Here is a 21,745-nt window from a genome sequence, read left to right on the forward strand (position 1 = left end):
CAGATGTAGAGAACACGATATTACTTCACGTCGCTATAGAAAATACACAAAACCTATTTTTTTAAGAAGTAGAGATATGTGGATGCTTGTTTTATTGCCTAATGCGTCACAACATGCTTAATTTTTCTATCCAAGCTTTGGGCCCTGTTTGGTTCGTGGCTAATCGTGCCACACTTTATCTGCGGTTAGTCGTCCGAATTGAAGACTAACTTTAGTCATAAAAATTAAGTAAAGTATAGTAAGTTAGATAGCGAATCAAATATGTCCCTTTAATTCCAGTGATTAAAGTTAAGCAGAGTGTGAGGTAGGAAATAAAAAGGCGCATGCTCATATAGAAAAGATGGCAAGTGTACCCTGCTACTGCTAGTGTGGAACTCAGGCCCATAAGAAGCCCAGAAGGTGAAGACATCAAGGTGCCGGTGCCTGGCCCATATGTTTGCAGGATTTGCAACCCATTTCTCTCCTCGACTCCCACAACACGGTCCGTACGGGAAAGAGAGAGAAGGTGGGAGTGGAATCGACAGGGGAAAACCAAGCCTGTGTTTCAGAGACAACTCAGGCGACGCGATGGCGATGGCGGCGCTGCGACGCGAGGGGAGGCGCCTCCTCCTCGCCCCCACCGTCCCCAACCCGTCTTCGGCGGCCGCTTCCGCTGCGGTGACGCGATCCTCCGCCATGTCGCAACCGTAAGGCTATGACCTCTCCCTCTCAGATCTTTGTCGTTCTCGATGTGTGATTCGGGACCCGGGGAGGGGGTGGCGCTTAGTTTGTCTGGTGCACCCGGGGGCGTTCTAGAAGCAGCATGCCCGCGTTTGATTTGTCTATAGGTGACCAGTGCATGCTCGCAACTAAGATTCTTATGTAGACCAAAGGCATCGCATTTCATATGTACCCTATCGTTATTTTCCCCTGATATAAGTTTCCTTGGTTTAGTGCCGGTGTGTGCATTTGTTTAACGTGCACAGGTGCACTCAGGAACTGGAAATCTTATGTGTGGAATGTATTTATTTGTACACATCTCTATAAGTCTTTATTTGTTGAATGTTAACAATCTCAAGCAGCTCTGTACTCTGCATCTTTTTGGTCATATACTTCCCCCATCCCATAATATAAGGTGTAACCAATTTTTGTTTTTGCCCCATAATATAAGGCATGCTCTCTCTAGACACACTACATTGGTGCAATAGTACTAGTGTTGATAGAGAAAATTAAGTATATTTCTTGGTCTTTGAATCCGAGGTGGTTACCCCTTATATACTGAGACTGCACACTACATTAACAGGGAGATGGCTCCAATTGGTGCACGTTCTATTTCAACTCAAGTTGGTAAGGGTTCTTGCAGCCTGGTTGCTTCACTCGTATTAATTGGAAAAGTTCCTAATCACTAGTATTTTTCTGTTATGATTTTCAGTGAGGAACCGGATGAAGAGTATCAAAAACATCCAGAAGATCACAAAGGCTATGAAGATGGTTGCAGCATCAAAGCTTCGGGCTGTTCAGACGAGGACTGAAAATTCACGCGGCTTGTGGCAGCCGTTCACCGCCCTTCTTGGGGACACTCCTAGTATGTATATATGTGATATTTCCAGAGCCACTGGATGGGCTCCTGTCTAGTTACTTTCATATGTTCTGTCCTATGTATAGTTCTTATGATGTTATGCTTCTTTGGCATGGTTTGATCTGCCACCCATAATGTTTAGTAACATACTGTAAGATTTAAGTTAGATTTATTCAATTGAGTTTGGTCATTCTATGGTTTACTAGTAGTATCATGAATATTCAAGCTATGCTTCTTTAACAAATTTTTCCTACCTGTAAGGGTCATCTTTCATGCAACTTGTACTTTGAAGTATATTTTAAGTGGATCAGGTGAAATATCGATGTCAGTAGCCTCATAAGTAACTCGAACCCAGTTTCATGTTTTTGTATGCTTTTATTAGAAACTAAAGGATACTGCGTGATACTTCTGGTCATCAAAATCAGCATATATGCTAGTATACCCTTTTCATGTTTATTTGATGAAGATTTCTTCTCGTGAGCAAATTTCCACTTCAAGAAAAAATGTAGTGCGAGTGTGACACAGATGGCCTTGGCTCGTAGTATTCTTTCGAACTTTTGGTCATCTCCAGTTGCATTACTCTGTAGAGGCTTGAAATTTACTTAAGTTTTTCATGTTGATCTTCAAGTTTTCTGCTTTGATTTGACAGGTGTTGACGTCAAGAAGAATGTGATTGTGGCCATTACCTCTGATAAGGGACTCTGTGGTGGTATCAATTCAACCTCGGTGAAAGTTAGCAGGGCCCTTCACAAACTGACATCTGGTAGTTTATTCACTTGGTTGACATGAATATAATTTTTGTATATTGTTCTAAGTTTGGGAATGTAATGCTTATCATCTTGCTTCCAGGTCCAGAAAAAGAAAGCAAGTATGTTATATTAGGAGAAAAAGGCAAAGTTCAGCTGTTGCGTGACTCGAAGAACAGCATTGAAATGACCGCAAGTGAACTACAGAAGAACCCTATCAACTATACACAGGTCTGTTATTATTAGTTTCTCCAGATCAAGATTTGCATCTGTTTTAGTTAAAGATTGATTTGCATCTGTTATTTTCTCGATGCCTGATTGTTTTACATAGAATCATGCTGTGGTGTTTGTTCTCTGGGCTATAGAACTCCTCGAATAATTTGCAAGACTAATCTGGATGCACAGAAAAGGATGTCTTGTAAAGTTACTGGTTAACTTTGTGCTATTCTGGACTCTTCTAGGCCCAAATGAAATTGTCTGCCGTTACAATCATGACCACAAATGACCAGACAACTTATGGATGACTGGTTCAGCTGCTGACGGTTCCTTACCTATTTTTGTTTGCTATTGCTCAAGTAAAAGAGCTGTGAATTGCTTGGTTTTCGTTGTACTTTGTTTGTATGTTCCTCATATTTCAAGTATCAGAGTATAAAAATATTTATCCTCTTTGCAAAGCAGCTGAGCCTTTGTGACATCAAACTATTGAGTATATAATACACTAATGCCATGAAAAGCTGAACACTTGTATGCTCCCAATCTTTTTTGGTGTGGTACTTGAATTGTGAAAACAAGTTTTAGGGGGTGTTCGGGACTGCTCCAAGTTCTAGCTTTAGCGTGGACTTGTAGTTTATAATATAGATTTAAATAGTTTTAAAAAATATTGTTAATCTAAATAAGAAACAAAATGACTTATCTAAATGTCTTATAAAGGTTCACAAATTCAGCTCCACGATTTTCTGGAGCACCTCATGACTTGCTCCACCAACTTCACCTAATTTTCTGGATCTAGAGCAGTCCCAAACATGGCCTTAGCATGTCGTTGGATTCTAACTCTAGCTTCCATAGATGTCGGGAATATATTGTTTTTGCAATGAAATTTAGGACAACAATTAAGAGGTGTGCAAATATCTTATGCGTCCAAGAGATTAAACGGAATGATAAGAAGGCGAAGAAGGTGGACAATGCATGCTTCACGCTTTGGTACATAGGGACAACGACAAATAGAAATGGAGTATGAGGTTTGATTAAGAGCCTCAGGAATGGTATGGTGGATGTGAAAAGACAAGATAGGATTATCTTAGTCAAGCTTGTCATGGGTGATTTGGTCTTGAACATAATTAACGGGTATGCCCCCAAGTAGGTCACTATGAGAGTGCTAAGAGAGTTTTCTGGGAAGACTTAGATGACATGGTTAGAGCTATACCTATTACTGAAAAGCTTTTCATAGAAGATCTCAATGGGCATGTAGGTACAAGTGCATGTTTTGAAGTAGTTCATGGAGGTTTTCGGTACAATAGTAGGAATCAGGAGGGAGAGGAAATCTTGGACTTTGTGGTAGCTTTTGGCGTGTTGATAGCCATTAGTTTCTTTAGGAAGAGTGACCTATAGTAGTGGCCAACACTCTAGTCAGATTGACTTTGTACTCACAAGAGAGGATAAATGAGCATGCTTGGATTACAAGGTGATTCATGGGGAGTGTGTTGTCTCTCAACATAAGCTTGTGGTGGTGGTCTTTCGTTTTTAGGTGCATGCCCATAGGGGTAAACAAGCCAAGTTTGCGAGAACGAAGTGTTAGACACTGAAAGAGGAGACGTCATAAGTCTTCAACAAAGGGGCTATCAAAGAGGGCACTTGAAAGGAAGATGACACAAACAACATGTGGGAGAAGATGACAACTTGCATTTAGAAGGCGGTCTTAGAGGTGTGGAGCAACCAAAGGGAGTATAGGCAAAGCTAAAGATACTTGGTGGTGGAATGAGGAAGTCTAAAGGGCTATTTAGGATAAATAATACTATAAACGTTTGTACCATGATAGAAGTGTGGGCAATATAGGAAAGTACAAGGTAGCAAAGAAGACCACAAAACTAGCTATAAATGTGGCAAAGAGGAGGACGTACGAGGATCTTTACCAATGTTTGAGTACGATGGAAGGAGAGAAGAACATATATATAGGATGGCTAGGGTCCATGAGAGGAAGACAAGGGACTTCGACCAAGTTAAGTGCATTATAATGAAATGGAACACCTTTTGGAATGAAATGGAACACCTTTTGGTGAAGGATGATGAGATCACGATTTTCAAGTCGATAAGTCGAGTCGAGTCGACAAGGTACCGACTTGGTGACTAATCAATAAGTCAGTCGACTTGTCGTCGACTTGCCAATATAGTGGCTGTTTTTCCTATATAATGGCTTCATATAGACAATATAGCATTTATATATTTAGAAAGAGCATGCTTTACCTCATTTGAAGCCTGAAATTGAACGAAACTGAAATAAACAGCAAGTCTTACCTCATTTGAAGCCTCAAACTGAACCAAATCAGCCACATAAGTGATAAGTCATAAACTCATAAGTCATAACAGCCATATATAGACATATAATTCAAATTGGAAATCAAATAGCAAGAAAATATAGTTCAAACTCGAAAGGAAATAAGCTCCATTAGATAGCTAAGCTGCTGCTGCAGCTAGATAGATACTAGATACCTTAAATATCTCCCAAATTAAGATCATCCATTGCCTTTCTCTTAGGATCTTTAGCTTGATCATATGGCTGCTGGCTTCCTGACTCCCCTTGTGGTCGATCTGCAGATGCATCTTGCAGATTGATGAGAGGGCGGGGGAGGATGAGCAAAGGTCAGGCGAGCTTGCTATGAGGGTGGGAGAGGGGGAGCAGGACTCACCAGAGGGCGAGGGATGGTCTGCAGCAGGGGAGGGATGCATGCAGAGGGGCATCTCACCTTTCCCAGTAGCCACCAGCGGCGCAGCTTCCTGTCGGGACTGGAGGTAGTCGGGTCGGGACTGGCTGGAGGCGACCAGACGTGTTGGGATGTAGGGTTTATGTTGTATAATGGGCCTTTGGGCTGCTTGGGCCGAACTGGGACACAAGTCGGTCGACTTGCCAGACCAAGTCGACGACTAGTCGACTGAGAATTTCTAGTCGTTGCCAAGTCGCCCGACTTGCCAGAAAAGTCGAGCCGACCTCACCAGTCGAGATCCCAGGGCCGACCCACCGACTAGTCGACGACTTGAAAACAAGGGATGAGATCATACATAGATGACAACATGCTTATCATGGCGTCCATTAAGTGTCGCCTTAGTGTTGCTTTAGCGCTAATGCACGCTCACAGGGCAAGACGTCCAGCTCACCTTGCGTCAGGGAGTAAGGCGTCTGCTGCGGCGTAAGACGCCAGCGAGGCATCGTTGGGGCGACACCTAGGGCTTGAGCGATGATGGCTGGAAATATAGAAGAGGGCTTGACCTCAAGGTTATTAAAACGACGAAACGTTGAAACGCTCATGGGTAGAGTTTTAACTTTTAAACGGTTTAAACAAAGTTTAAACGTAGTTTTAAACAACATAGAGAAATTTCAATATATAATAATTTCAGACAATAACATAAAGTCAAATACCAAACAACCAACATAAGTTCACATAATAATATTGTGCAAAATAAAGTGGAATGCGATGTCCACAACCACAAGCACACATGTGTTACTCAAGCACTCAATAACCATCATCCAAATCATCTAAACCAACATCATCCTTGTCTTGCTGATCACCACGGCCACCTTAGGCGGCGGCCTGGCGCGGCCGAGCGGCAGCCTGGAGCTGCGGCGGAGGAGCCGCGGCCTGGAGCGGCGGCGGAGGAAGGGAGGAGCCGCGGCGGCCTGGAGGAGGCTGCACGGGAGGAGCCGCGGCGGCCTGGAGGAGCGGCGGCCTGGAGCGGCCTGAGAGCGGTGGACTTGAGCGCGGTTGGACTCGAGCACGGTCTGGTGCCCTAAACGTGAGTGCGACCAGGTTTGGTGAATTGGGCTGGGCCGTCGTAGAACGCCCGAAACGTGGCGTTTCACCCTATACAGCATTTAAATGCCAAAACGTGGCGTTTAAACGTAGTTAAACGACGTTTTACGAAGAAAACTAAAACGTTTTATAGTTTCAGATTTCTCCAGCGTTTTATAGTTTAAACGTCGTTTAAACGACGTTTAAACGTCGTTTTAATAAGCATGCTTGACCTGTGTGGCGGCGGCGGTGTGCAGCTGATGTGCTGTCTCCTTCCTTGGCAGCGCGCAGTGCTCTAGCCATCGGAGGAGAGAGAGCTGCGGTGGAAGTACTTACGGAGAGAGAAGCTTCCGGCTTCTAGGTTGCTTGCGGCTGAGTTTTAACCTAAAATTGTGTTTTGGGCCAAGTTGGGCTGGACTCCCTCATTTTGAGCTTCTTTCTTTCTCTTTTTTTCTGCTTCTACAAGGCTGAAATTGGACATAGTAGACCTTATAAAAGTGCTAGCTTGCTTATTAACTTGAAACTAATGATATATAAATAATGTTTAATCTATTTTTTTATATTTATCTATATAACTAAGGCGCTGCCTCGCCTTACGCTTTATCGCCTAAAAGATAAAAAGGGGGTTGGTCGCCTTAATGCCTCATGTCGCTTTACCGCCTTGATAACTATGATGACTTTGACAAATCGTTCAACACAACCTTTCAGTTGGATGACTCTTGATGACACCAATAGGTGCTTCATGCGTAGAGTCCAAGAATATGAGATTAGAAAAGCATTGCAAATGATGAAATGGGTAAGGTGATGGGCCTTGATGGTATCCCAATTGAGGCATGGAGATGCCTTAGGTACAAAGCTATTATATGGCTAACCAAGTTGTTTAACCATTTCTTCCGGTCGAACGAGATGCCTGACGAGTGGTGAAGTATATTGGTACCGATCTACAAGAATAAGGAAGATATTCAAAGTATTAATTACCAGGGAATTCAGTGATGAGCCATACTATGAAACTGTGGGTGAGTTATCGAGCATTTTTTGAGAGAAATAACGAGGATCTCTATGAACCAATTTGGTTTCATGTCCAAAAGGTCAATCATGGAAGGTATTTTCTTAATAATACAAGTGATGGAGCAGTATAGAGAGCAAAAAGATCTATACGTGGATTTCATTGAGAAGCTGTGAAGTTGTCGAGATTTCAAAAAGAAACGCAAAAGGACAACATGATTATTGATTTACATCCTTCCCACCGAAGGTGCTGAAGGGGAGAAGGAAGATTAAGAAAACATTTGTAATCAATTCAGTGAGATAGCAAAGGTATTAGTAAACGCAGATACAAAATGACATGAGATGAAGTAAACTCCATATGGACAACAAGCTTTGTCTATTTCTATTAACAATAAAGTCTCCCTTTGGTCATTGTAAACAACTCATATTTACGAAATGCATAAAAACTTCGTTTTTATACCTTCAGGAGCTCTCTTGGGAGAAGATGGTACATGTGCAAGGCGAAAGGTTGCAAATGGCCGATCCTTGTAGCGGTGGCACTATGCCATTTTTGTATGGAATTACAAGAATGTCTTCCTACTATACACTAGCCTTCGCAATTGAGGAGATGCAATTATGTCTTTTTATAGCAAAGACATGTTGTACACGTCTTCTTTTCTCACTAACTACCTTCTACTTCCTTTTCTGTAGCTTCGAATGCAATGGGATTTCGTCTTTCCTTCGACTATGCCTCTTAGCTTCGATTTTGTTTTGTCATGTTTAAAACTACTATTTCCTTACTTCGGCTTTTCATCAGCCACTCATGTTAGCTAGTTCGAATGCTGATTTTATCCCTTGGTCCAAAGTTGTTTTCCCATGGACTTCGACTTTGACTTGGCCCTTTTTCTGAAAACATGTTTGCACAATGGTTTTGGTTAATATGAACATTTAGTCAAAGACCTCCACAAGACCACAACAAAAGCCTTATGACAAACTATCATGGATTGCTATGTGCCTGGCTTTCAACAAACATAAAGTTCCAACGAAGTACGTTGGACTCATTGAGGACATGTACAACAATGTTGTGACAAGTGTTTGTACAAGTGATGGAGGCACATATGACTTCTTGATTAGAATAGGACTACATCAAGGGTCAACTTTGAGCCCTTATCCTTTTGTTTTGGTGATGGATGAGGTCACAAGGGACATACACGGGGATATACCTTGGTATTGTATGCCTTTTGCGACGGTATAGTGCTAGTTGATGAAAGTCGAAGTAAATACGAAAATGGAGTTGTGGCGGGAGACTCTAAAGTTCAAAGTTTGTAGACTTAGTATAACTGAAGTTAAATATATGAGACGTGACTTCGACATAGTACACATGAGGAAGGGTATCTTAGTTTGGAAGATCAAGTAGTGCCTAGGAAGGATACATTTTGGTATTTAGGATCAATGCTAGAGAGACGTGATATTGATGAAGATGTTACCCATTAAATCAAAGCGGGGTTGATAAAGTGGCATCAAGCATCTAACATTCTACTATATAAAGCACTGATTTTCACCATTTTTGATGTCGTCATGCGTCCCACATTTAAATGGTAAAAAAACTAAAATTATGCACAAATGGAGATTTGAACCATGGTTGTTGGCTTCAAACCCACATTTACACCCAACTAGCCAACAAGACACACATGTCTTTGTGTTTTGTTCTCTATATTCAAGCATAAATGGAAATCGTAGCAGTGTACGAACACCTAACTAGTAAAAGTTAAAATGCAAGTTTTACAGGTTGCCGATTAGATCTGCTATGTTGTATGGTGCAGATTATTGGCCTACAAAAAGATGATGTGTTCAACAAATAATTGTTGTGGAAATATGGATGTTGTGTTGGATTTATGGCTATAAAAAAGGGATCATGTCAAGAACTTTAATATACGTAATGGGCTAGGGGTAGCACCAATTGGAACTAAGCTTGTCCAACATTGGTTGAGATGTTTGGACATATCCAATGGAGACCTGAGGCATCGGTGTATAGTGCTAGAAACAAGCTGAGCTTGGCTTGGCTTGCTCCACTAGCGATCCAAAAGTTGCTCGGCTCGCGAGCCAACGATGATAACATATATTAGCATTTAAATTTCAATATCTCCCTTTAAAAATAGAGAATATATTTTTGAAGTGATAATGTAAGGTATTATGTCCACACGACCACTCCACATTAACATAGTCCAACATGATTATATATAATATTTATGAAGGCTAGAAAATGATCAAAAGCTTGAAAATAATGGTTATACTCATATCGGTTCTTTTGCTGAGCTCACAAGCCGTCTTAGCTCGCCTCACTACGCTGGTGAGTCAGAAAATCCAGCTTGGCTCGAGCTCGTTTCAGTTTGTGAGCTGAGGCTATCAGGGCCCAAGAGGGCTCGCTACAATGCCGCTATAGTAACAGCGGCACTGTAGCACGACCCTTAGGTTGTTTTGATAAAAAAAGACTAGTTTGGGATAAGATTAGAATTAGATATAAGATTAGATCTAGTGCTTAGGGGTCAAGTAACCCTCTCTATATAAGGAGAGGGATTGTATCAATTTAAGGTAAGCAAGAGATTAGAAGGAAATCCCTTCTCTCTTGTCGGCCGTGGGCAAAGCCCTGCGGCCGGCCTCCCCAGCGCCCCTAACCCTAGCCGTCGCCCTAACCCTAGCCGTCTCCCTCTAACCCTAGCCATCGCCCTCTAACCCTCGCAACCATTTGCCGCTCATAACATCTGGTATCAGCTAGCTTGGCTTTCAATCCGATCCCATGGCTTCTGCTGCCAATTTCGCGACGTCGTCCTGGCAACCGACGTCCCCATCTCCATGGGCTGCTCCGCATGCCACCTTCGTCACGTCGTGGCAACCGACGTCCCCATCTCCATGGGCTGCGTCGCATGCCACCTTCGTCACGCCATCCTGGCAACCGACGTCACCATCTCCATAGGCAGCACCGCCTGCCAATTTTGTCACCACATACTGGATGCCGGTGTGCCCATCTCTAGGGGCAGCGCCAAATTTCGTCACATCATCTTCGCTGACGGCGTCTCCGTCCCCATGGGCGATGCCACTAGGGGCAGCCACGACTCAACATTCATCAGCTCCATCGATGGGAGACTTGTGGGCCAACATAAGGGCAAATCTCGCAAAGATGCAAGCCTCGCTCCTGGTGGTTGAGCAGAGGTTGCTGCAAATCTAGGCAGCGAAGCAACGTGAGCGGTAGCTGTTATTGGTCGCACGACACCAGACGTTGGTGGCTGCAGGCTGTGGCGTGTGGCGTCCTAGTGCGCCGGTAGATGCTCGAGGCAACCTTGGTGGCAGTTGACCTCGACACACAGGGGCGCGACCTCGCCCTGTCGGACGGCCATCAGCAACCGCGTTGGCCTGCTATCTCCAAGTGCGAGCATGGTGTGTGTCCCGCGGGCGACAAACTTCAACTCTACTGCAGCGGCGTTAAGGAAGGCGCTCTTCTCGTCATCGGCAAAGGCACCCTGATTAGCGCCACCACATTCCGCTACCAGCCGCTACGAGGGCGCCTCTGCTGGTCATTGTTGCGACCTGCTCTAGGTGGCTATCCATGTGCTCCCCTTTCGTCCAGATGGCGTCCATGGGATCCAGGTGGCTGCACACGTGCAAGTCCAATGCGCAGAGGGTGTCCACCTTATCTTAAGGGGTCAAAATTAAAGAGTCGTAGTCATATTCGGAATAATAAAATAAGCTGAGATGTAAAAGGCTTATTTTTAGGTGTTAGGTTTGTGTCTAGAGGAGTCATCGTTAGGTTGCAGCTCGAGGAGGACCTGCTTGTCCAGGAGGGGTGTAGTGTCAGGGGCCTGTTACAGTAACAACGGCACTGTAGCACGACCCTTAGGTTGTTTTGATAAAGATAGACTAGTTTGGGATAAGATTAGAATTAGAGATAAAATTAGATCTATTGCTTTGGGGTCAAGTAACCCTCTCTATATAAGAAGGATTGTATCAATTGAAGGTAAGCAAGAGATTAAAAGGAAATCCCTTCTCTCTTGCCAGCCGTGGGCAAAGCCCTGCGGCCAGCCTCCCCAACGCCCCAATCCTAGCCGTCGCCCTCTAACCCTCGCAGTCATCTGTCGCTCATAACAGACGCACTCTGAGCTCGAGGTAGTTCACGAGTTGTGAGCTAGTTTTCCGGCCCTAAGTGCGCAGTAGGATCCTATGGCGCGATTGTATTGGGAAGAGGTAGGGGAAGACCGAAGTTTATATTGAAAGAGGTAGTCGAAGGGGATTTGAAATATAGAATATACTTAAAGATTTAGCCTTGAATAGGAGTGCATGAAAAACAGCTATCTATTTGTATGAACCTTGACCTGTGGCTTTGGGCTTCAACTCTAGCCTACCCTAACTTACTTGAGACTAAAATGTTTTGTGGTTGTTGTTAATAACGATGATGACATTTAGGAATACATTCACATTAGTTCCTTTTTTATTTAAATATTTTTTTTGTTGCTCTGAAATTTAATGCTTTCAATTCAATGGATTTCAGATTGCTGTGCTCGCGGATGACATATTGAAAAATGTGGAATATGATGCTCTAAGGGTTATTTTCAACAAGTTCCATTCTGTCATATCGTTTAAGCCCACAATGGTAACGATACTGTCCCCTGAGGTAAGAAACCCTGAGGCTTGTGAACTAGTGCTCTAATCACCAGAGACCATCCAAAACATCGTATTTTTTTCATTGGTTACTGCTCTTTCCTTGAGCAGGTTGCAGAAAAAGAAGCAGAAGCTGGTGGGAAGACGGGTGACCTAGATTCTTATGAGATTGAAGGCGGTGAGACAAAAGCAGAGATATTGCAAAACCTAGCTGAGTTCCAGTTTTCTTGTGTAAGTCTTTTGTGATGCCTAAGGAGCTACGTGTAGCTCTATCTATTATCTGGGGAGAACTTACTATGCTTATCGTTCAAAGCAACAATTTTATGATTGCTTTAGCAGTTTGTGTATTGTATAAATATACAGGAAAATTGTACCATTTCCATGAATTTATTTTTGGGGTTTAAGACTAGATAATTTTGTCTCCCTTATTGTAATATATTGCAATGTCTGACTTCAGGTCATGTACAATGGTGCCCTAGAGAATGCATGCAGTGAGCTTGGAGCCCGTATGTCTGCCATGGACAGCTCTAGCAGAAATGCTGGCGATATGCTTGATCGTCTCACGCTTACTTACAACAGGTTTGTTTTCACCAACTAGCACCTTTTTATGCAAGCATTATATGAAGCCACATGACCATATGAGTTGCATGCATTAGCAAAACGCAAAACAGGATTTTGGAAGATACTGATCCCTCATTTTCTATATTCAGGACACGCCAAGCATCCATCACCACAGAGCTTACTGAGATTATATCTGGTGCATCAGCCCTTGAAGGATAGGTGAAGAGACTATGTGGACTTCTCCCTTTTTCCCCATTTGTGTTCCTCTCACATGAAGGCTTCTTTTCTTCCGGAGGCTCAGTTTCAACCCTTCTCGTTTCACTTTTCCTTGATAAACGTATTCTCATGCTTTATTGCAATAATTAGGCCAACGACAGTGATGATGCCGTGCGCCTTTGCATATTGCAAAAATGATGTTCTACATCTATGGTGAATGGCTGGTTTTCATAAATGGTGATGATCAATATATGTATCTTGCACATGATTAGCAAGTTCACGTGTCTGCCAAATTGAGCCATATAACGATATAGCATTAATGACATCTGTTCAATCTGAACTTCCAACATTTATCCAGCTGAAGAATCTATTTTGAATTTTGATGCTATATGCCGTGCCTGAGGCAATTGTCAAATCACATTCTCCAATTGGATTTCGACTACTAGATCTATCCTCAACCAAATTGTCCATCATATGAGCTTGTCACATGATGGTGACACTAAAACCGTTCTTAAATATGTGCCGTACAACTCCATGGTGGGAGTCTGAAATTGTGCATCTTACGAGCTTGTGTCATGATGCTAACATTAAAACCGTTCTTAAACATATGCCGTACAAATCCACGGTGGGAGCGTGTTGCAAAGAATGAAGCGAAAGAGAGAAACAAACAAAAACCCTTTCAAAATATGTTCACTCATTTATCGGTGTTCGGAGAATCCCGATGACAGACTATTGTTGGACCCGCGTGATAGAAGGATTAAAGCCTAACCCTTTGAAAGGTAAGTCAGTTAAAGTCTTGATGTGAATATCTCCATGCTGATGATCTAAGGCTTCGAAGAATAACTTATAATAATCACTACACTGTTTCATTTGTTATCATTTATGTTATATTGACAGCCCGTCAAGAAGACTTATTTTTGTAAGAGCAATCGCAAACACAAGAAATAACATGAAAACTGCAACCAACCGTATTGATTATGGAAGTGGGGTTCAGCAAATCGATGATGGCATATTGAATCTAAGCTAAAATTTGAACCCTAATGTGCGGAGGCTTATCTCTACTACTTATTAAGGCTGCAAGAGTATTATGTCATTCCGTGTTCTGCCACCATTCCTTGTTCTGTATTTCTCATTCTCATGTTCTGTCATTTCCATTTCCATTCCCCCTTCCCGCAAAGCTCATTCTCATTCCTTCGTAGAGCCCACATATAGCTAAAATTAAAAAAAACACACATGTCCTCAAGGGAATTTGAACCCATGACCTCTCAAGCAAAGACCAAGAGTAGCTACCGCTACACCACATGTGTGTTTATGTCTGCATCTATGACAGAAAACACATATACTACATCTCTCACCAAGCTCACTTGCTACCCTTGCACAATGCGTAGTAGTAGATAAGTATCACCGAGATTCTTGAATTATATTTTTGGATGGAGGTAATATTATTTAAAGAAGAGCTTTGCATGTAATTTCTTTTGTTTGAATAATGTTTTATACTTAAATTTCCTTTTTTGCATGCGTGACATTTATTCTTCGTAATATTTTTCTCATGGATCAGACTTGTGAGTCATTTTTATAAACCAACGCCAAGCATGATTCCATATTTCTTACTTGAAACCCCGAACAAACACCATGAACAGGAGGCACTCGCGTTGGTGTCGCTCATCGATGACGAGAATAAGCTTGGAGACTATCAGTTCGACCTCTAAAAGCAGTCCTACGTGGTCTCATGCGCCGCTGTGTACGACAAGCTCCCGCGAAGCCGCCGCTTGGACGCGGTCCAGAGCAGCTGCACCGTGCTGTCCATCGTTAAGCAGGGGGCCTCATGGTTGTCACCAACGTCGACGACTCTCGGGTTGTTCTGGACACCGCATCCGACGACGACGCCATCACGCCGTCCAGCTCATCGTCCACCTGAAGCCCAACCTGCTGTTGGAACTTGCTCTCAGCAGCAAAGAGGCCAACAAGAGTGAATAGTGGTGACAACAGGGTTACGTGCTCGGGGGCAATAGCTCTGTTAATCTAGCCTCTCACGGGCACTGTGCGGGGGTATTTATAGGTATCTGAGTGCCCAGCGCCTTGTGTTAAGGACGCATGTGCCCTCAGACACCTAGTTTATCCCCAGAATATTCCCATAAAGCAGGGTTACAAGCTGTAATTACAAGCATGCCTTTACAAATTAGGCCCGTAACACAAAGGCGGCCACGCAGGGCCCGTTACAATGGGCCAGATCACACGTGGGCCTCAGAGCTGAACGAGGCCGCGCCGCGGGAAGGCGTCGTCGCAGGCCTTCGTCTGGTGCCGAATGGAGCGAAGGGTGTCCCTGCCCGTTTTGTCTCTGTCAGAACAGCGACTGCGGCGAAGGCCTCGAGCGAAGGGTGGCGTCTTTGCCTTCGCCCCAACATTTGCCCTCCGAGGGACCAGTTCGACAAAGTCACCTGGTGCCGAAGACGTCGCTAGATGGCGGAGACGCTGCCCTCGCTCGAAGTGGTTCCGTGGGGGTTTTTGATGTGACCGTTGATGGACGGCGTACTGTTGGATTGCGGGTTTCCCGAAGCGTCGCGCCCTGTCGGATTGCGGGTTTCCCGAAGAGCCGCGCCCTGCCTATAAAAGGGGGCGGGGGTCGGCGCTGTTTGAACTTTGCCTTCCGCGCTCCGTGAAAACCCTAGCCGCCCGCCGTCTTGCTGCTCCTCTTCTTCCGCTACTCCTTTTGCTCGCCGGAGTTCTGGCTCGAGTGAAGCAGACCGCCCGCCGCCGCCGACGATACGTAGCAATGCCGTCTTCCTCTTCTTCCGCTGCTACTACGCCGCCGGCCGCCGCCTCGTCTGAGGAGACGTTGAGTAGCTTGATGGTGGAGGAGTTGCGCGCCGGCGACTCTGTTGATTTTGGTGTGTCACGGATGACGTCAGCCCACGTTGAAGATATGCAGCGATTGGGCTACTTTGGCGGCGGAGTTGCTCGTGCTCCGGGGACGGAGGAAGTCCCCGAGCTGGAGGGTGAATTGGTCGTTTTCGAGGCGTTCTTCGCCGCCGGTCTCCGCTTGCCTGCACACCGGTTTGTTGGCGAAGTCCTGCGTAGATTCAACGTTCAAATACATCAGTTGACACCGAATGCCGTGGTGGCACTGGCGAAGTATGTCTGGGCGACGACTTCGTACGGCGGACAGCCGTCGGTTGAAGTTTTTGCGAAGTATTATTGTTTGCATTGGCAGAAGAGGATGATTGGGGACGAAGTTACCCAGTTTGGGTCATGCACATTCACGCCGAAGACCGGCAAGACCACAATGCAAGTAGTGGAGCTGGTTCCGTGCGCCCGCAACAATTGGGGCAATTGGAATGAATTTTGGTTTTACGTTGCGGAGGGTACTGTCGAAGACCATAAGGGACTCCCTGTGTCTGAGATGTGCTCTCATTATTACTCTGCGTATCCGCCTTTTGAAGTGGCAGAGGAAGATGCAGACGAAGGGGCCCTTCGGTGCGCCACCGGTCAGAGCAGTGGGCGTGATTTAGTTGAAGAGTTTGTGGCGTATGGGGTGTGGCCCTTGGCGCACGGCTGGGCGCTGGGCGAAGTGTGCCCTCGCCAGATGCCTTTTCACGGAGGAAGGGTGGTGCGAAGCCCTGCCTTCGCACTGAATCTGCGAAACCGCGACCCGGCCGCCTTTGTGCGCGATGCCGAGGACGGGGCGGTGCGGCTCGTGGGGCGTTACGTGCCGAGGACGGAAGGCCAGCGCAGCTTTGATATCCGCGGGTCAAATGACCGTTTGAACAGGGTCTTCGAATTAAATCAATTGCTGTACGACGGCTATCCTGGTCAAGACGAAGCGGACCGCCGTGGGAAGAAACCGGCGGTGGAGACTGGAGGCGACCCTGCGCTGGCGGCGGCCCCTTCCTCAAAAAAGAGAAAATTAGGTACTGCGATGGGAGGACTTGGGGTGTCTGATAGTTTTGCTAGAGAGTTAATGAGGACGTGTGCGGCCCCGGGGGAAAGGATGTCTTCGCCCGAGCTCCGGGAGTCTTCGGCTCGGATGCTGAGGGTTACCGGGGGTTGTTGGCCTAGGAATGTTCCTATCCCCTGCGCGGCTGACGAGGACTGTTTTACCTCTCGCATGGTTCGTCAATGGAGAGTTTTTCCTTACGGGCGGAATATTGCTGCTGTTGTGTCAGCAGTGATGGACAAAGATCGCCAAGGGGCAGCGCAAAAACGCCAGGCGACTGTCAGGATTCACGAAGCTCGGCCGAAAAGGCAGCGGGGAACTGCGAAGGCTGCGGCCTCCGGCGGAGGCAAGCCGCCGCTGGCGGCGAAGACGGGCGCCTCTGCACCTAGCAAGGCGCCGGAGGCTCCAAACTGACGAAGGTGGTGCCGCCGGCCAGCGGAGTGGCGGAGGCTTCGAAGGCGGCCCGAACGTCGCCGCCGCCGGGCAAACGCGTTGCCGACTTCGGCACCGATATTAATGTGGACGATTATCTTGGGGGTAAGTCGTTGGCTATATATATGTATATATATATTTTTTTTAAATTCGTTGATGCATTGCAGGGTCGGACGAGGGCCAGCTTGCTATAGTTGCGCCTGCCGCGGCGATCGCGACGGCTGCGCTAGCGCCGAAGGCGAGGGGCGAGACCCTTGGCGCCGGAGGCGAGGTGTCGGCCCTCGCGTTGGTCAGGGACGAGGCGGGCGTGGCGACCCGCCGGCTGAAGGGAGTGACGGAGGCGCTGAGTCAGGCGACGGAGGCGCTGAGTCAGGTCCGCTGAGCTATACTCTCTCCCCCCCTTTTTTTTTAAAAAAGGCCACAGCCTTACGTGTGCTCTGCAGGTGGCTGACTTCACCAGCCGTACTGCGTCGGGGGCCCTTACGGCGGCTTTGTCTGCCGAAGTCGAGAGACTTCGGACGCAACATGCTGACGCTGTCCGTGAGAAATCGGCCTCCGACAGCAAGTGCCGCAAATTGACAGACAGGGTGGCCGCCCTGGAGAGGGAGAAGGCTGACCTCCGGCGCCAACTGGCGGGGGAGAGGAGGGAGGCCAACGAGGCCATCGCCAAGGAGCAGGCTGCGCAGGCGGAGGCCAGGCTGGCACGGGCGGAAGGCAATCTTGCCAAGGAGCTCGCCGAACATCTGCAGGAGCGGCTCACCGCCCTGGAGAGCCGCGCGAAGGGGGCCGAAGCCGCGATGCGAGCGGAGGCCGAACGGACGCGCACACAGCTTATGGCTACATATCGCGAGCTGGGTGCGCGGACCGGTGACTTCGAGGTGCCGGAGCGAGAGCCCGGGCTTCGCTGTCTGGAATGGGTGCAGGAGGAGCTGCAGGAGCTCCCCACTGTCTTGGGGGGGTTAATGTCGTTCACCTCCCTGGTCACCTGCGAGGGGGCGATGAACGCACTCTCTCGCGAAGGGTGCCGGCACTTTGAGGCCTTCGACCAGGCAGATGAAGATTTTGGGCGAGATATCTATAAGGTCGAAGACCCCGTGGTGAAGGAATCCGCCGGGGCCCTCTATGACCGGATGTGGGGTCTGTACGGTCATGAGGTGGTCAGGGAGCGGGCCGAGGCTGCGAGGGCTCAGGTAACGTTGTCGTTTGTTCGGCATTTGCTGGATGTGGTCTGTGCGTGTGTTTGCTGAATTTTTGTGTGTTTTGTCTTAGGCGGAGCGTGGCGAGCGGGTGGACGACTTTGGGGCACTGAACAGCGCGCTGCCTGACCCGGAGCCGACCCCTGCAGAGGCCGCGACTGGAATCGCCCTGGAACCAACCCCGGAGACTGCGGAAGACGCACCAGGCGCCCCCACATCTGCTGCGGCTGGCGAAGACCTGCCCCCAAAGGTGGCCGAAGGCGCGCCTGATGCCCCCGCAGCTGCTGTGCCGAGCGCTGAAGATCCCGCGGCGGTGGTGGCTGAAGCAGCGGCGGAGCCAACGGCGGAGGCTCCCGCAGCGTTAGGGCCTTCGCAGGTGGCGTAGTGGGTGTTTAGGGTTGGGGAATTTTTGGATGTTGTGCTGAATTTTGGTTGCTGCGCAGGTTCAAGATTTTGGGCCTGCGCACGCAACCGCTACTACTGAGTTTTTGGCGGCTTCGACCGCGGAAGGTGGGAATGAATATGGTGGGTCTGTATCTGAGTTTTTTGATTTTACTGACTCTGGGAGCTCGGTTGAGTGGACTGAGGAGTCGTCGGAGGAGGACTTGGATTATTTTGCGGCCTTGGACGTGGCTGCGGCGGAGGCTTCGCCACACGCCGCGGACGCGCCAGACGTGCCAGGTCCTAGCACCGGACGCCGACGACGAAGGGCGGTTGCAAAGCGTAGGGTTAGTACGGAGGAAGGGGCTCGGCTTCGCGTGAGTAGGGCTGGTCGGCAGGAGCTGCTGTCTTTGCCGGCCGCCGCGGGTGCAGGGGAAGGGGAGCTGCGAAGTCTTTTTGCGGGTAAGGAGCTTAGGATAATGTTATTTAATTATAGGGAGATGGGAATTATTCCTAAGGTTGAGCCGATGTAGAGTGTGGCGCCCTCGCTTGTATATGTGTAAAGGCTTGTAAGATGAAGTTGTGTGCCCTCGCGTGCCTGTGCCTGCGAGGGCGTTGTGTACTTTGTCTGGTATGGTTGGCTATGCTGTGCTGGTGTGATTGTAGTCGGTCTTAGCGCGGGTGGTTTGATGCTGTCGTTTCTGCTTTTGTTGTACTAGTTCGGCTGCGCCCTTAGGCGGCTTCTGCGCGGGGTCTTTGCGATAGACTTCGGGTTTTTTCGCACTTGTTGTGCTAGTCCGGCTGCACCCTTGGGCGACTTCTGCGCGGATAGTCTTCGCGATAGACATCGGATTTTTTCGCACTTGTTGTGCTTAGTCCGGCTGCACCCTTAGGCGACTTCTGCGCGGATAGTCTTCGCGATAGACATCGGATTTTTTCGCACTTGTTGTGCTTAGTCCGGCTGCACCCTTAGGCGACTTCTGCGCGGATAGTCTTCGCGATAGACATCGGATTTTTTCGCACTTGTTGTGCTTAGTCCGGCTGCACCCTTAGGCGACTTCTGCGCGGATAGTCTTCGCGATAGACATCGGATTTTTTCGCACTTGTTGTGCTTAGTCCGGCTGCACCCTTAGGCGACTTCTGCGCGGATAGTCTTCGCGATAGACATCGGATTTTTTCGCACTTGTTGTGCTTAGTCCGGCTGCACCCTTAGGCGACTTCTGCGCGGATAGTCTTCGCGATAGACATAAGATTTTTTCGCACTTGTTGTGCTAGTCCGGCTGCACCCTTAGGCGACTTCTGCGCGGACTTGTCGCACGCGAGGGTGGCTAGCGCTTAGCCTCGCGGTGACTTCGAATTGGTCGAATGCCGAAGACCGTTGTCGCGGTCTTTTTTCGACACATGTTTTTGCGGGGGATTTTTCTCACATATATTACATGGCTCCGCCTCGTTAAAAACCTCACCCCCCGGGAGGAAAAGAGTGCGGGTCGGTACAAGATTGTTTGCGGCGAATTACAAGGGCGAAATCAGCCCTAAATGGGTCAAACAAAAAATTTGCGAAGGTTGTCGATGTTCCAGGAGTGCTCCAGGTCCTCGCCATTTGGCGTTGTGAGCCTGTAAGCGCTGGGGGAAGCTTTTGTCTTGACTATGAAGGGTCCCTCCCACTTGGGCTCCAACTTGCCCTTGGACTCCGTCCGAGCTGTTCGGACGAGTACGAGGTCCCCCTCGCTGAACTCCCTCGGGATGACTGCGTGGTCGCGCCATGCTTTGGTCTGGGCTTGGTATTTGTTTAGGGCCTGTAGGGCGAAGACCCGGTCTCCGTCAATGAGATCTTTTGAAGTTGGCTCGTCCACGTCGGGGATGGCTGACGGAACTGTACGCGGGGACCCATGCTTTATTTCTTGCGGGGTCATTGCCTCCGATCCGTATAGAAGGCGGAAAGGAGTGAACCTGGTCGCCCTGCACTCAGTTGTGTTTAGCGCCCAGACTGCCTCCGGTAATAAATCGGTCCATCTGCCTTTTTTTCGTCGAGGAGCATCTTCTTGACAGCTGTGAAGATTTTCCCATTGGCACGCTCCACGACCCCGTTGGACTGCGGATGATAGACTGAAGCGAAGGCAAGCTTGGTGCCGATGGAGAAGCAAAAATCCTTGAAATCTTGGCTGTCGAACTGCTTGCCGTTGTCAACTGTTAGCTCGGACGGTACTCCGAAGCGGCAAACAATGTTCTGCCAGAAGAATTTTTGGGCAGTCTTTGATGTGATTGTGGAAACAGCCCTCGCTTCAATCCATTTGGTGAAGTATTCGACGGCTACGAAGGCGAACTTAAGGTTCCCCTGAGCGGTGGGCAGGGGCCCGACAATGTCCAGGCCCCAGCGCTGGAGAGGCCATGTATGGGCGATCAGCTTTGTATATTGCGAGGGGTTGCCTAACCGAGGAGAGAACTTCTGGCAGGCTTCGCAGGACCTTGTGACTCGATTTGCGGCGCAGATCATTGCAGGCCAGTAAAACCCTTGTCGGATCACCTTGGCAGCCAGGGCCCTTGGCCCTGCGTGCGAGCTGCACGTGCCACTGTGGACTTCGCGTAGGATCTGCATGCCTTCGGTTTCGGTGACGCATTTAAGCATTGGCTGACTGACCCCTTTCTTGTATAATTGGCCCTCAATCAGTGCGAAGTCCCGGCTTCGATGTCTGAGGCGCTTTGCCTCACTGACGTCGGTTGGATGATAGTACCCCTGTAGGAACAGGGTTATTGGTGCCCGCCAGTCTTCGGTCATGATTAGGTTGACTATGCGGTGGCCCTCGCTATCATTAGTTATTTGGAGCCCTTCGGGGCTCCGGACGGCTGGCGTGCCGATGGTGTGAAAGAACACGTCGGAGGGCAAGGGCTCGCCCCTGGCAGCGGCCTTGGCTAATGCATCGGCCTCCTCGTTCTTGGCCCTATCCACATGCTGTAAGGTGAATCCCTTGAACTGTCTCTCGAGGCTTTGGATAGCCGCGAGGTATTGCATGAGCGCGGGGTCTTTTGCTGCATAGTCTTTCTCGACCTGGCCGGCAACTATCTTGGAGTCTGTCTTGATGATA

The 21,745-nt window shown here is 47.9% G+C and overlaps 1 protein-coding gene across 1 annotated transcript; it reads left to right on the forward strand.

Annotated features, from left to right (window-relative positions):
• Positions 1 to 417: 417 nt before the first annotated feature.
• Positions 418 to 13,096, forward strand: LOC103632677 (ATP synthase subunit gamma, mitochondrial). Its single transcript, XM_008654428.3, has 9 exons — positions 418 to 686; positions 1,283 to 1,326; positions 1,412 to 1,564; positions 2,208 to 2,321; positions 2,408 to 2,535; positions 11,833 to 11,955; positions 12,054 to 12,173; positions 12,400 to 12,521; positions 12,653 to 13,096. The coding sequence occupies exons 1-9, from the start codon at positions 433 to 435 to the stop codon at positions 12,720 to 12,722; spliced, it is 1,128 nt and encodes a 375-aa protein (XP_008652650.2). The 5' UTR covers positions 418 to 432; the 3' UTR covers positions 12,723 to 13,096.
• Positions 13,097 to 21,745: the final 8,649 nt, after the last annotated feature.

This window comes from Zea mays, chromosome 1, assembly GCF_902167145.1.
Source record: "Zea mays cultivar B73 chromosome 1, Zm-B73-REFERENCE-NAM-5.0, whole genome shotgun sequence".
NCBI classification, from domain to species: Eukaryota; Viridiplantae; Streptophyta; class Magnoliopsida; order Poales; family Poaceae; genus Zea; species Zea mays.